This window comes from Bos indicus x Bos taurus, chromosome 10 (assembly GCF_003369695.1).
Source record: "Bos indicus x Bos taurus breed Angus x Brahman F1 hybrid chromosome 10, Bos_hybrid_MaternalHap_v2.0, whole genome shotgun sequence".
NCBI lineage: Eukaryota > Metazoa > Chordata > Mammalia > Artiodactyla > Bovidae > Bos > Bos indicus x Bos taurus.
In genome coordinates, this window is record NC_040085.1 from 4,350,267 (window position 1) to 4,366,239 (window position 15,973).

Consider the following 15,973-nt stretch of genomic DNA (forward strand, 5'->3'; position numbering starts at 1 on the left):
CCAGGCTTTATAGATAAATAAGGGTCCCCAAGCAGCTCTCAGATCATTAACGAGAAAAAAAAGAAATAAAGCTTAATACTGATCGGTGAAGAAGGGTGAGGGAAAAACTTGGTCAGGAGGCCAAGAAAAGCTTCTCTGGCAAAGAGTCACTCCATGCAGACAGGAAGGACCGGTAAAAAAAAAAAAAAAAAAAAAATGCTTATCAGAATGTTAGCTTAGGGATGGGGTTCAGGGAAACCCTCTGCCTTTCTCAAGGAAGTCCCAGCCTCAACGCGCTCGCAGCTACGACCTTCCTCCAGCCTAACCGTGACGCCCCCAGCCGCGCGCCTGCACACTCGAGCGCCTGCGCATTCGAGCCAAGAGCTCGCAGGAGTGAGCGAGGCCGTTGCCGGAAGTATGACCTCCCGCTGCCTGTTCGCTGTTTCCATCCGGGTCACGTCGGTCTTCCGGGTATTTCCGATAGGGCTTTCTACGCCTCTTTTTTTCGGTTTCTTTTTAGTCTTCCGTCTCTTGCCACCGCCCCTGAGCTCCCACACCCTTGCCGGCCCTGCCTTTTCTTGTGTCGCTCCTCCCTGCTGCCGAGGCCGAGACTTGGCGCTCAGCCCGAAGCCAGGCCTATCCATTCCGCGTGGGCACTACCTCCTTTGGCTCGGGAGGAAGCTAGGACCAAGCGCGCCAGGCCGTCGCTCCTGGAGCTCCTGGGCTGGGGGTGCCGGTCGACCCTCCTGCGCAGTCCTTTCCCGAGGACACTTGTGAGTTAGCGGGTTTAAGAGAGGGAAGCCTCCCTGTAGGCCCGTTTGGGGGGCGCGGGGCGGGGCGCCGCGGCGCGCCGGAAACTTTTTCGAAAACTAGTGTTTTGTGTGGGAGGTTCCGGCGGTATCTCCTCAATATCCCAGAGGTCTGGGCGGCCCCCGGACTGCTGAATTTGCTGAAGCATTTTAGGAACTGTGACATTCTTCACTCATTTGTCTTCCTCGCGTCCCGTCCTCAAGTCTAGGACCAAACGAGGAAGAGCGTCTCGAGACTCTGCATGGGGTTTCAAAGGGTGGTGAAGAGCTAAGGTAAATACTTTGAAACTTAAGACTTTTCACTGAGTGGTTGTGAAATTGCCTCAGTTCTTCGAGTTACAGGAAAATGCACAGATTAGGACTCTGTCCGATTGTTGTGTACCCCCTGTGTTCTGTTTTTGCCCCCTCTTCAACTCTCTAGGCCAGAACGCGAAGGGGTACATGTGTCTCCCAACTTTTGAATCGTCCACGTTCCCTGCCTTGTTTGATTCTGTCTCACCTCTTTGTCTGAAATACCAGTTGTTTGTTTATATTGGTATACCAGTGAGGGGAACAAAAAAGAAACTGAAACTCAAGCTAAATTGGCAACTTAACAGGTGTGTGGTGTGTGGTTTTCTACGGAAAGATCATAAGTGAATACTAAGTTCTATGTGTTTGTATTACAGGTAACATGCTACTTTTGTAAATACTCTCGTATGTTTCATTTCCGTAAGGCTTTTTAACATGGCATCGACAGCCTTGTACTGACAGTAACAATACTTTAAACAGTAGGAAATGTCCCGTAACGGGCTCTGTGTGGAATAGGCACTGAAGAAATGTTCCTTTGGAATCATGTGGCTCGATTATTTTTCAGCACTTGGATGCGATCTAATTCTTAATCAAATGGACGTCTCTTTCACAACCTATGGATGGGTTGACAAAGGGTGAGCAGGATTTAGGAGTTAGACTTTTTGTATTGTGAAGAAGAGTAGTAAGTTTAGGGGATCAGAGGCATTTGGACAAAGTGGACAGATAACTGCAGATTCCACTTCCTAGGAAATCTTGATGAAGGAGTTTATGTAATCTTGAGTGTTCTGTAATTCTTTGGAGGAGGTCAAGTTTAGGATAGAAATTCCGATTTTTAAGTTACAGGACCAAAGGTTATGTCACTAGGAATTACTTTGAAAACTACTCCATTACAGCCTTGTTTCATGTATGATTATTTACAGATAGACCTGTATAATTTCCCAGTAGGCTTGCTTAGTCAAGAAGTAATCCTTAAAAGTGTCTCTTTAATCTCTCCTTAAGGCAGGAACCAATGCAACAGTTTTAAAGCAGTTCAAAATTTATTCCATTGTGTAGTCAAGACAGATTGAGAAGTTGATAACTTTCAAACTAAGAAAAATAGGATACCACTAACATCTGCATTTTCTTTATCATAAAATTTCTTATACCTGGTACTGTGGATAATGTGGAGTAATCTTCTTTTTCTCTACTTGCTGAAAAAGCCTTTTATTCAGAATATAAGAAAAAAATTTAAAATTTTGTGGAAGTCCCCTTAAATCCGGTGTGATAGTAGTTTTGCTGGATTTTATTCTCAGAAACTTTGTTTTGTTTAAAAAATGATCCCTTATATTGTCTATTGTTTGTGTTTTTTTTTGTGAAGTTGCTTGGTAGTGTTTGACTCTTTGCGATCCAGTGGATGCTTTACCATCTAAGCCACCAGGGAAGCCCGATATTGTTTATAATAGGTTATTATTTTGGTGTCATTTTTATCTTCATCAGAATTAGTGTTGGAATGTATTAAGGGAGTAGATTTCCTTGTGGCGCGGGTGGGAAAGAATCTCCCTGAAATGCAGGAGACCCAGGTTCGATCCCTGGATTGGGAAGATCCCCTAGAGAAGGGAATGGCAATCCACTCCAGTACTCTTGCCTGGAGAATCCCACAGACAGAGGAGCCTGGTGGACTACAGTCCTTGGGGTGGGTTGCAAAGAGTCAGGGACGACTCTGTGTGTGTACCTTAATATTACTATCTTTGCGTGTCTGTTAATATTAAGAGAAATATTAGAAAGGAATAGAAATCCATGGGCTTTTGGTTTACTTCCTTATCTCTAGATGATTATGCAGGATACCTATTGGAAAGCATTGAATGTCATTGGTTAAATTCCCTAGGAATGATTCTCCCCACTTCCAAGGTGGGCCTAAATAAGCTGGACTTGAAGGCCAAAATTCATCTGAGGAGAACTGACAGATTCTTTGCTTTGGTGGTGCTCCAAAACCTTTGATGCTTATCTGGAATTTGGGATACACTGATTTAGGTAACTGCTCTAAAGTAACTAAGTATGCAATCATTCTTAGCTTTTAAGAGTACTTCTTTAGCTTTGAAGAGTACTTCTGGGCCACAAGACATCTTTTGACTTATTCTGTCCTTATTCTGACCTTATAATAGGATAGAAGTAAGCCCATAATCTGGGCTATTATGTCATTTTGGGTCTCAAGCATGAAGAAAATACAAACATATTTATACACATAAACAAAATATCTGGAGTTTTACCTATGGACTGGTTTAAATAAATCTGAATATAGAGTATTTTAATTCTAGTTTTTCTGAATACAAATTCCTTCTCTTATTTGATCAGATCCATATTGTATTGTCTGTATTACAGTAAAATTAAATATCAAGCACAGTTCTTTATAATGAATTGTATTTAATGTCATTTTCTCATGAATCCTATGACATAGTAATTGTTTTTTGGGAAGTTGGATCAGAGAAGCAGAGTCAGGGAGGCCAAGAAAGAGTATGAACCCAAGTAAAGGGAGAAGGTGGCATTAGTGACAGCCTTAGATCTGGCATTCTACTGTTATTGAGAGTACTTTTAATAAAGAATGCTGTGCAATCCTGCTTGGTTCAAGATATTGTCTCTAAGCAGCAAACAACAGGCTGGAGAAGGAAATGGCAACCCACTCCAGTGTTTGCCTGGAGAATCCAGGGACGGAGGAGCCTGGTGGGCTGCTGTCTATGGGGTCGCACAGAGTCAGACATGACTGAAGTGACTTAGCAGCAGCAGCAGCAAACATCAGAGAGTATAGTTTGGCAAACATTATAGGAATTAAAAAAAAAATCAGTCTCCTATAGCTGGAGAAAGGCATTCTGAAGAAAGCTGACAAACTCTCGTTTTCTGGAGGTAGCACCTTGTCTCTGGCACCTGGGTTGGGATCTGATGGTGGCTTTTCTGCACAATCTCTTATGAACTTTAAACTGGTGAGTCTCACTATGTATGGCTAGCCTAGGAAATTTTAATCTTTCAGAATTGAAAAGGAATAAAGTTTCTGTGAGTGGTTTATTTGTTTCTTCCCAGAGCTTTCTTTTTTTCCCTCTCCTGTTGTCTCCTGTTCTAGTTTTTCAAGCCATCTGGTCCCAATCTCCAGAGGCAATTATTATTTCTTTTAGTAGTATATATATTGTTTTCCTCTGTTGTTCTAAAAAAAAAGAAAACACAACTTTTATAACTTGTTTTTTAGATTGACATCTATTGAAAATGAGGATTTAGCACTTTTATGTAGCCTCTCTCATCATAAATTATGATGTATATAAACATGTAAATAATATGTAAAATATAATATAATAACATGTAATTATAAATAAATACAATGTAGTAAGTAATATATAAATATATTATAATTTTGGGCTTCCCAGGTGGTGCTAGTGGTAAAGAACCTGCCTGCCAGTGTAGGAGACATAAGAGATGTGGGTTTGATCCCTGGGTTTGGAAGATCCCCTGGAGGAGGACATGGCAACCCACTCCAGTATTCTTGCCTGGAGAATCGCCTGGACAGAGGAGCCTGGTGGGCTGTAGTCTGTAGGGTCTCAAAGAGTTGGACATGACTGAAGCAACTTCACCTGTATACATGTTATAATTTCTGTTTAAATCAATATGTTAAATATTCATGTTATTTTAAGAACTAGGTAACTGACTATATTTTCTTTTTTATATGACCTTTTGAGTGTGTTTTGTCTGTAGTTTCAGTAATTTATTTTTAACTTATTGCATTTCTTTCTAAGACTTTATTTCTTTATTGACTGGTGGGTCTTCAGTGCTGCACACAGGCTTTTTCTAGTTGCTCAGAGTGGGAGCTACTCTTTATTGTTGTATGCGGGCTTCTCATTGCAGTGGCTTCTCTTGTTGCAGAGCACAGGCTCTAAATGCACCAGCTTCAGAAGTTGCAGTGGGTGGGCTCAGTAATTGTGGCGCATGGGCTTAGTTGCTCCAAGACATGTGGGATCTTCCAGGACCAGGGATTGAACTGACATCCCTTGCATTGATTGTAAAGTTGATTCTCAACCACTGGGCCACCAGGAAGCCCCCACTTGCTACATTTCTGTTCCTGTAATTAATTTTTTCTGCTCTGTTGGCCAAACTCTTCTCTGGTCAAATATATAAGGTAAACTATCAGTTCATTTTTTTTCCACCTTGGGTGTCTTCTTGTAGCCCTCTGTTTATGTGTTCTATTTTAAGCTGTTGAGCTTCCCTTCACCACCATCCTGGGGAATTTACTGTCTCTGACCTGTGTGAGAACTCCCTTTTCCTAGATCTGGGATTTTCTTTTACTTTTTTCAATACCTTACATGTCTTGAAAGGGTTTTTATTCTCCTTTTGCACTGATACTATAATTGGGTATAGAATTATAGCTTGAAAGCATTTCCTACAGAAGCCTTGAAGGCATTCACTTCTTTGTCTTGTTTCCACTGTTGCTATTGAGTGGTCCAAAGCCATTTTGATTACCATCCCTTTGTGTGTTTCTTTTTTTTTAATTGTACAGTTGACTTACACTGTTGTGTTAATTTCTGCTATACAGCAAAGCGATTCAGTTATACATATGTATATACATTCTTTTTTTTTACATTCTTCTACATTATGGTTTATCTCAGAATGTTGAATATAGTTCCCTGTGCTTTACAGTAGGACCTTGTTACCTATTCACCCCATCCCTTTGTTTATAACATTTTCTTTCTCTGTAATATTTATAAGCTTCTTTTACCTGGTATTCTGAAATTTCACTGTAATATGCGCTTATATATATATGTGTATATAGACGTGTGCGTGTGTATCTTGTGCTCTTTACTCATTGGATCCTTTCAGTCTAAGGCTTGGTGTTCTTCAGTTCTGACCATGTTCTTGTTTTATTTTCTTGGTAATTCCTTTTCTGTTCTTTCTGGAACTTAAGTTGTGTTGGATGTTGGACCACCTGGTTGCTTATATTTTTCTCTTACTGTTTTGCCTCCTGTCTGCCCTCACCAGCTTTTCTTTCTTGTTCATTCCTCAGTGTTCTTTTAGCTTTCTGCTGGATATTTCTGCTTTTAATTTTGTAATTTCCAAGAGCCTTTCTTGCTTTTTAAACAACACATTCTTGTTTTACATATACAGTATTTTTTTCATTAATTATGAAATTAATGAGTTTTTTTTTCCTCTCATCTTTCGTTTGTTCCAAGTGTTTCTATTTATTACTAGGCCTTTTTAAAATTTTTAACTTCTGATGATCCATGACTGTTGTTTTTCTAGAAATCTAAATTGGAAGCTTCTGTGTGCCTAGGTAGGCAGTTCCGTAGTAGACTTCATTGTAGGTTTCTAGCAAGCTTAACATTTTCTTGGTGAACGACTGCTTCTATGTTACAGATTTCTTTGTTACCATATTATATGATTTCTCTTTCCATTATTTCATAGATGAATTTTTTAATTGCTTGTATTGGGAATATAAGCTGGGAATGCTATTTTTACTTTGTAGACTTTAATATTTGTTTTCAGTTTGTTTTTTTATCCCACTCTGTGAATTTACAGCCTTTTGGGGTCAGTCATTGCAAAGAATACATATCTAGTCTCTTGGCAGGGGCAGTGAACGATTCTGATTGCGTTTTACATAGGTTTTCTCGGTTCCTGCAGAACAAACTCTCTTATTGGCTGTTGTTTTTATAAGTTGTTTAGAATTTGAGGGGAATCTCAGAGTTTTATAAATAGTTATTAGGTAATAAAATTCCATCCCTTGTTTGATCAGATCTGTAAGCTCTAAATCCTGGGACTTGGGTTGTCATATGAAGAAGGCTTATGCTTTTGAATAAATTAAAATGGGGATAAATGTAAGAAATTGTAGATTTCATTAAATACATCTCTTGGGTGGTTTCTTTTTATTATCAAAGTATAATGGTGTTAACTTGATTTATAAGAGAGTTGTTGATAAGTTTATGACAGTAATTTATCATGAAGTTAGAAATTTGCATAGATTTTAGTGTCATTTGAATAATAGAGTTAATCTAGATTTAAAATTCATCATTATTATTTTGTTATGTATTTTGTGACTTAAGAGATCTATTTGAGAAAATAAATTTATAAATGAAATTTGTAACTTGGTAACTTTATTAAATAGTAGATACTGGTTATCAAAAAGTTCAGTGTCTTTAATCTATAATAATTTGTCTTTAAAACTATTCTAGGTAGAAGAATACATGTTGTCTTTTAGTGAACAAGAGCATGTTCCCAAACTCAATTTTGGGTCGCCCGCCTTTCACTCCAAACCATCAACAACATAATAACTTCTTTGCCCTGTCACCAAGTCTTTACTCACACCAGCAGCTTATAGATGCACAGTTCAGCTTTCACAATGCAGAGTAAGTGCACTGCTGTTTTGGCCCATGGTATTTGTAAGTTTCAGTTTGTGCTTGACACAGATCCTTTTTATATGAAACATTTGGAGTTAGAGGAAATGTTATCATGTTCTTTCTTTGTTTTTGGTAGCTTGTCTAGAGCTGTGTCATTACAACAGTTGACGTATGGAAATGTCAGTCCAATACAGACCTCAACTTCCCCATTATTTCGAGGAAGGAAGTAAGTATTTCTTACTTATTTGAAAAGAAAAATGTGCAGTTTTGGGAACTGTTTAACACTGTATCTTGTATTAAGTTAAATGGACACTAACCTACATTTTGTTTCCTGGGGTCTGTGCAGTCAGTCATGTAACAGCATTTTCAAACTTCTAAGTATTTAAAAAATTTTAGGGGTAACTATCTTCAAATAACTACTTTTAATTGTGTTTTTAACTAAAGTAGATGGGTTTCTGTATATTTGCTAGGGCTGCCATAACAGTACAACAGATTGGGTGACTAAAATAACAGATTAATTTTCTTAAAATTCTGGGGGCTAGAAGTCTGAGACCAGGGTGTTAGCAGGTTTGATTTCCTCTGAGGCCTCCCTCTTTGGCTTATAGATGGCTGCCTTCTTTCCTAATACTGTCATCCTTCTCTGTTTTCTGTGTCCTAATTATTCTTCGGAGGATACTAGTTATGTTGGATTAATAACCCCAGTTTAATTTAATTACTTCTTTAAAGGCCCTGTGTCCAAATAGATTTTGAAGTACTAGGGGTTAAGACTTAAATGTGAATTTGAGAGGACGTAATTCAGCTTATAACTCTATTAAAGTTTACTGTTTAATTTATCTTACACAGGTTCCACAATAAATATTATTATAGTGAAAGTTTCTATATGACATAAAGCTTTCTTTAGAGAAGTCAGGACTCAATTCACTTGAACCAATTTGATTAAAAGAAATTGATGTATCACAGGGTAATTTTGATAGAACTTTAGGGGTGAGTATTAAAATAAGCCTTGGCAATATTAGCAAGATACTGCTTTTTAAAGCCTGTATAAACATTCCATAACTTTTATGTACAATTAGAAATAACACTAGATAAGAATTACTGTTCACCCACTATGGCCTTCCCTCATACCTCAGTTGGTCAAGAATCCACCTGCAATGCAGGAGACCCCAGTTCCATTCCTGGGTTGGGAAGATCTGCTGGAGAAGGGATAACCTACCCACTCCAGTATTCTTGGGCTTCCCTTGTGATTCAGCTGGTAAAGAATCCGCTTGCAATGCGGGAAGCCTGGGTTTGATCCCTGGGTTGGGAAGATCCCCTGGAGAAGGAAAAAGGCTACCCACTCCAGTATTCTGGCCTGGAGAAGTCCATGGACTGTACAGTCCATGGCATCACAAAAGGTCGGACGTGACTGAGCAACTTTCACTTTGCTATTGTGTTAGTTTCTGCCATACATCAACGTGAATCGGCCGTCGGCATACGTATGAGTGAGCTCCCTACATCACAGAGCAAATTCCCACTGGTTATCTATTTTATTCTTTACCCTGATAGCTAAGTTGGTAAAGAATCTGCCTGCAGTGTGAGACCTGGGTTCTATCCCTGAGTTGGGAAGATCCACTAGAGAAGGGAAATGCTTCACACTCCAAAATTCTGGCCTAGAGGATTCCATGGACTATACAGTCGCAAAGAGTCAGACACAACTGAGCGACTTTCAGTTTGCAGCTTCCTTGGTGGCTCAGTTGGTAAAGAGGCTACCTGCAATGCAGGAGACTTGGGTTCGATCTCTGGATCGGGAAGATCCCCTGGAGAAGGGAATGGCAACCCACTCTAGTATTCTTGCCTGGAGAATTCCATGGACAGAGGAGCCTGGAGCAACTAACTCCTGGAGCAACACAACTGAGCAACTAACACTTTCACTGTGTTCAGTTCAGTCTCTCCTTTGTGCCCAACTCTTTGCGACCCCTATGGACTATAGCATGCCAGGCTTCCCTGTCCATCGCCAACTCCCGGAGCCTACTCAAACTCATGTCCATCGCGTTGGTGATGCCATCCAACCATCTCAGCCTCTGTCGTCCCCTTCTCCTCCCGCCTTCAGTCTTTCCCAGCATCAGGGTCTTTTCCAGTGAGTCGATTCTTTGCATCAGGTGGCCAAAGTATTGGAGTTTCAGCTTCACCATCAATCCTTCACTGTGTAGAGTAGGCATTGTTCTAAGGACTTTGCAAATAATGGTTTGACAAAGTTTTACAACAATTTGTGAGGTAAGTACTGTTACCCCTCTTCTGTTGAGAAAGTTGAAGCACACAGAGGTAATGAATTGGGTGGAAAACTGTATCATGATGCTTAACATACTGACTTCATTTAAATTTTTGTGTTCTAGAAATTGTCTTGATAGCCCCATTTGTGAATCATGAGTGAAAATAAATTCCATTAGTTCATAATTATATATATATTTAAACTTAACATTGACATTCTCAATAGAAATATTCATTATGTAAAGCTCTGAATTTTATGTTTAAAAATATTAAATGTGTACTTATGTTTTTAGCACTTGTATACCTTTATTGTAAGTAGGAATTCTAGTTATTTTGTGGGTCTGTCAGAGAGAGAGTAATTGACGTAATCCCAAAAGAATATTAAAAACCTTCAGGTGGCTATGACCCATAAAATTTTAGAGTTAAACAAAAGGATAATTTCTTGTGGTTTAAACAACTTAGTAATATTCATTTAAGTAAATACTATTTTTCCCAACAAATAATTACTTTTAAGTTGTTTTCTCTTTTTTATTTTGAATATTTTTAAGCTTCCAGAAAATTTTGAAAAATAGTACAGCGAGCACCTGTATGTGGTTTTCCTAGATTCATCAGTTTTGCTAAATTTTGTTTTATTCTTCCTGTTTGCTTCCCTACCCCACCACTTTTTTCTGAACCATGTGAAAGAAAGTTGGTGACATTGTTTCACTTTATCCCAAAGCACATCAGTGCATTTCTCCTAAGGACAAGGACATTCTCTTGTATAACTAAAAATATATCAGTCATGACCAAGAATTTAACATGAATACAAGACTGTTATATTGTATATAATACTGTTATATTGAACTATATAAGTAGAGTTCGTTTTCAGACTAGTTTAGTTATCTAGTGTTTTTATAGTTAAAAAAAACAAAAAAACAAAAAACCAGCTCTCTTAATTTGGTCTTTCCTGCTGATAAACCAGAACATAGGTGGACTCCCAAGATCCTTTTTTTATGTACAGCACTCAGTTCACTTAATCTTATCCTCCTTATGTTAGAGTTTGGATCTTTTATTGTTAGTGATTCTATAAATAGAGATTTTCCTACCAAGTTTTTGTTGCTGATATGAAATATTGTGGTAGTTCAAATGCAAGAGACTAATCTTGATATATATATTGGTTTGTTTTTTTAAAAATATGCATTATTATACATTTTTTCTAAAGGTGTCTCTTTTAAAAAAAAAAAAGGGCGGGGGAGGGAGAGGCAAAAAATAAATAAATAAATAAATAAATAAATAAAGGTGTCTCTTTATACTGACAATATTTTATGGTTCATTTAGAGCTAATAACATGGCCTTGCTGAAAAAGTCAGTATTTTCATCTATTATTTATATATTTTAAATTTTTTTCTATTTGTTATGAGAAAGTTATATCTTTAATCACTAAGGTATGTTGCTTGTTTTCAGGAGATTAAGCGATGAAAAGAATCTTCCTCTTGATGGTAAACGGCAGCGTTTTCATTCACCCCACCAAGAGCCAACTATAGTTAACCACATAGTGCCTTTATCAGATGAAAGAAGATACTCAATGTCACCATTGTTTCATACACACTATGTACCAGATATAGTCAGATGTGTTCCACCTTTTCGAGAAATATCAATTTTAGAACCTAGAGAAATCACACTGCCTGAGGCCAAAGATAAGGTAATTTTAATATAGACTTTAGTTTTATCTTTTGAGAAGTTAATATAAATAGTATATTAAAAGTGTCAGAAATATCTAATGTCTTGGATTAGGTAGAACATGCCCGTTTTCTGTACTATTTAAAAGACTATTCAACATAGTTTCCTATCTAAATTTGATTCTTTGATTTTTGTGAGCTGTTCTTTGGAAATGAAGCTTTCATATCAGGATGTCAGATTTTCTCTGATTCATAAAAATCTGGGATAAGAGCCTAAAAGAGTTGATTTCTTAGTTTAGAGAATTCTCTTGTTACCTATTCTCTTATAGTAAAATAAGCTTTCATATGGATACTGTAGTAAAGTATTAAAAAGCATGTTTTTCCTTGGTATATATATATATTTTTTTTGGTATATTTGTTTTTATCATGAGGTTTTTAATGTCAAGAATAGAGAACCCAGGAGTCAGTGAGAAAATAATACTTTCTTATATTACTGATATGATATGTGATATGATCAAGGAAGATTTATCAAAAACATTATTTGGAAAACAATTTAAAATAAATGAAGCTATTTCAGTAATACTTCTTGGAAAATGACATCAGCATTGGGGAATAATGAGTTAATACCAATATTAGAAGCATGTCTCTTCTGCCCCCCCCATATTTAGTGAAACTCTTAAAAAAGCATTCTGGCTAATTTAGAGGAGTTTATAATGTAAAAATCTGCATTCTTTTGAATTGTCTGCAGCTTATATTTGTTGTTTTTGCATTTTCAAAGCTGCTTTACCTTTGAGAAATACCACATTTGTAGACTAAGGAGAATGGGCCTGGAGAGTGTAGTGATTTTGTTTTACTCATCTTTCCATTCCTAGCAAGCAGCATAGGTCTGAAACATAGTAAATGTTCAGAAAATGTTGGGTCAAAAAGGGAATACTCTCTTCATTCCTTGCTTGTGCCACTTTTTATTCTGCTATCATTCTTTTTTTCTTTAATTGAGATGCAATTTTATCATAAAATTCACTCCATCAAAGTGTATAATTCAGTGGTTTTTATTATATTCAGAAGGCAGTGCAGCCATTACCAATTTCTAATTCCAGTACATTTTCATCACCTATAGAAGACACTTTGTACCCAGCAGCAATCGCTTTCTTATCTCTGCCTGTCTCCCCCAGCCTCTGGCAACCAGTACTGATTTTTTATCTCTATGGATTTGCTTATTTTGAACATTTCATATAAATGGAATCATACAGTACGTGGTGTTGCTTCTTTCAGTTAGCATGTTTTCACGACTCATCCTTGTCATAGCAATTCTCAGTTCTTTATTCCTCCTTATAGCTGAATAAGAGGACACTTACCTGGTAGCTCAGTTGATGACGAATCTGCCTGCAGTGCAGGAGACCTGGGTTTGATCCCTGGGAACAGAAGATCCCCTGGAGAAGAAATTGGCAACCCACTCCAGTATTCTTGTCTGGAAAATCCTGTGGACAGAGGAGCCTAGTGGACTACACAGCCCATGGGGTCACAAGAGTCGAACACAACTTAGTGACTAAACCACCACCATAGGGGAATACTATTCCATTGTATAGATATACCATATTTTATTTATGCATTCCTCAGTTGATGGGTTTCGGAGGTATTTCAGAATATTGCTGCTGCAAGTATCTGTGTATAAGTTTTTGTACATGATGTTTTCATTTCTCTTGGGTCTATACTCAGGTGAAATTGCTGAGTTATGTGGTAGCGCTATGTATAACTTTTTGAGGACTTGCCAAAGTGTTTTCTAAAGTGGCTGCATCATTTTACATTTCTACCAGCAGTGTGTGAGTGATCCAGTTTCTCTTCATCCTTGGCAAAACTTAATATTTGTCTTCTTGATTATAACCATTGTAATGGGTATGAAATGGAATCTCATTGTGATTTTGGTTTACATTTCCCTAATAACTAATGATGCTGATCATCTTTTCATTTGTGTGTTAGCCATTTGTATATCTTCTTTAGAGAATTGTCTATTCAGATCCTTTGTCTGTTTTAATTTTTAATTGTCAAGTTGTAATAGTTCTTTATATGTTCTGAATACTGGACATGTACCAGATATATAATTTGCAGATATATTCTTGTGTTCTGTGCTTTGTCTTTTTACTTTTTTGATGATGCACTTTGAAGCATAAAAGCTTTTCATGTTAATGAAATCCAATTTATTTGTTTTTCTTTGGTTTCCTGAGCTTTTGGTATTATATCTAAGAAAACGTTGCCTAATCCAGGGTCACAAAAATTAATGCCTCTGTTATTCTAAGAGTTTTATAGTGTTAGCTCTTAGATTTAGGTCTTTGATCCATTGAATTAATTTTTATATATGATATTAAGGTAGGGAAGTATAAGTTCTTTTTTGCTCTTGGTCCAGTTGTCTCAGGACTATTTATAAAAATGGCTGTCATTCTTTATTCTTACTATGAAGTAGGAGAAGCATTTAGGCGATATCAGTGGGAGGAAAGAGAAAGCAAACTAACTTCAAAGTTTTGATACCCCATTTCAGCACCTCTCAGTTCTTTGTCCTTTCTTTGCTTTCTCATTTTAAAGAAACTTACGTAATATTGTATTGTGAAAGCCTGCAGTAGAAATCAAATCAGGGCAATACTTTGAATGGAGATATAACAACCTTTTACTCTATGTGGGTTTTTGATATATGTATGTAGATAGGGCCATATAAAAATTTTTAATAGAAGGATAATTACTTTACAATGTTGTGTTGGTTTCTGCCATACATCAACATGAATCAGCCATAGGCCCATTTTTTATGGAATATATTATGCATAAGTATTGAAGCTCTCAATTTCCACTCCAGTATTCTTGTTTGGAGAATCCCATGGACAGAGGAGCCTCGCGGGCTACAGTCCGTGGGGTCACAAAGAGTTTGGACACGACTAAGCAACTAACACACACACATATTTGTAAATAGTTAAATATTGGAACTGACTTCTGCATATGGATAAGGTTTATTAATATATTGAGTCTCAGTAAATTTAATAACATTAGTCAGGATAAATCATCTAGTAAAATATGGTTCCATATCAATAACCTTTTCTTTGCTTAGTAGCATAGAAAAAAATTCCCCTAAATCTTATGCTTTTGGCATAAGCATTTAACCTCAAGGGATAAAGATTATTAGTAGTATTCTATTGTTAAGCCAGCTTCTTTGAGTGTTACTCTTACTTGCCAGTTCTGGGAGAAAGAAGGCAAGTTCATTTCTGTGTTCATTCTTTAAATGAACACTTTTTATGAAAACTAACATTTATTAATGTCTCTTCTCTTCCAGGCATTCTACATATGCTATGTCATTTAGTCTTTTCAACAACCCCATGACATGGATATTATCCTAATTTTACTGAGGCTCAGAAAGCTAAATAACTTGCTCAAGGTCACAGCTAGTAAGTGACACAATGAAGATTTGACCTTTGTCTCTAATAATATAAAGGGAAGGAACTTAAGATGCTTAAAATGAAGGGTAGGGAGATGACATTCTTAGAATTGACTATAAAAGTAGGTCATCTGTGAGAGTAAAATCTAATATTTACTGAGTGTCTTTCTTTGTCAACAGTTTGTATGGTTTATCTCTGCTGGATTTCAAGATGCGTGGGAGGTTCAATGAGAGATAAAGTGGAGCAGCAGTTTGAGACCTTGAATGCACAGTAGAAGACCATTGAAGGTTTATGAGTAGAGGACTAGCACAATTAGATTTGCATTTGGGAGAAGATAATTCTTGCAGTTTAGTGGAGTTTGGTTTGGAATAAGGAGGGCCTGGAAAGAGGTATAATTACCTTGAAGGCTATTAATTGTTAAATTTTTTTCAGATGAGAGATGCTGGAGATTTCGGTTATGGTGGATGGTGGTAAAAAAGATGTGAGAGACCATGCATAAGGAAAATTGATACCTGTGTGGAGTGATTGTGGGGGAGAGGGAGAGAGAGAGATCAGCGGCTTTAATGATTTGGACTGTTAACAGAGATGAGGAACCCAGATTTTGAGTGTTCAAGCTGATTGAGGAAGTAGTAGTCAAGAGTTATGTTCCTCAGCGCTTGGAACTATGGGAAATCTGCTGTAACATTTGTCTTCTTGAATGGCCTCATGTTCTGCAGATTGCATGCTAAGGCCATGGGAAATAGGGCTTGAGAGTACACTATGCAAAACCTAAACAGTTTTGGAACCAGAACGCTCTGAAGAACAATAATCAGTCCCTTAGAAAATGACCTGGATAGATCAGGTATGTGGCTTAGCCTGGTTGGGTGCTATTGCAAGGGATATTAAAAAATATACAGTACACAGTTGACATATGCTGCCTTGGGGGGGTCACTGAGACAAGGCAGTTAAAGTGGAGCTGTGAGTGAGTGAGTCAGCTGTTAAGTAAGTCTCTGAAGGAAATATACCAGCGGAGAGCTCCGTGAGGGTTGGGGTATGTTTAGTGCTTTTCGAGTGGGGATCCTAGATGTAGACACTTAGCTTTAGTTGATTTAGATCTGTAAGGACTCCTTCTTGTGAGCAGCCAAGCTAAGGGTTTTTGTTGTTTTTTTTTTGTAAAGGTTACAATTCCACAATTTCTGCTCCACATACAAATCAGTCCAATTAATACATTAAATTGATACCATTGCCTTATT

General features: G+C 37.5%; 1 protein-coding gene across 6 annotated transcripts in view; it reads left to right on the forward strand.

Moving 5' to 3' along the window:
- Positions 1 to 405: 405 nt before the first annotated feature.
- TENT2 (terminal nucleotidyltransferase 2) overlaps positions 406 to 15,973 on the forward strand; it is a 60,932-nt gene continuing 45,364 nt past the window's right edge. For 2 of the 6 annotated variants that reach the window (XM_027552950.1, XM_027552955.1), the window contains exons 1-5: positions 406 to 752; positions 993 to 1,061; positions 7,256 to 7,429; positions 7,557 to 7,646; positions 11,111 to 11,348. In XM_027552950.1, coding sequence (XP_027408751.1) covers positions 7,293 to 7,429; positions 7,557 to 7,646; positions 11,111 to 11,348 — 465 coding nt within the window. In that variant the 5' untranslated portion in view covers positions 406 to 752; positions 993 to 1,061; positions 7,256 to 7,292. Of the gene's footprint in view, positions 753 to 992; positions 1,062 to 2,940; positions 3,087 to 7,255; positions 7,430 to 7,556; positions 7,647 to 11,110; positions 11,349 to 15,973 lie in introns of all 6 variants that reach the window. The other 4 variants (XM_027552951.1, XM_027552953.1, XM_027552952.1 and 1 more) reach the window with 4 other exon arrangements.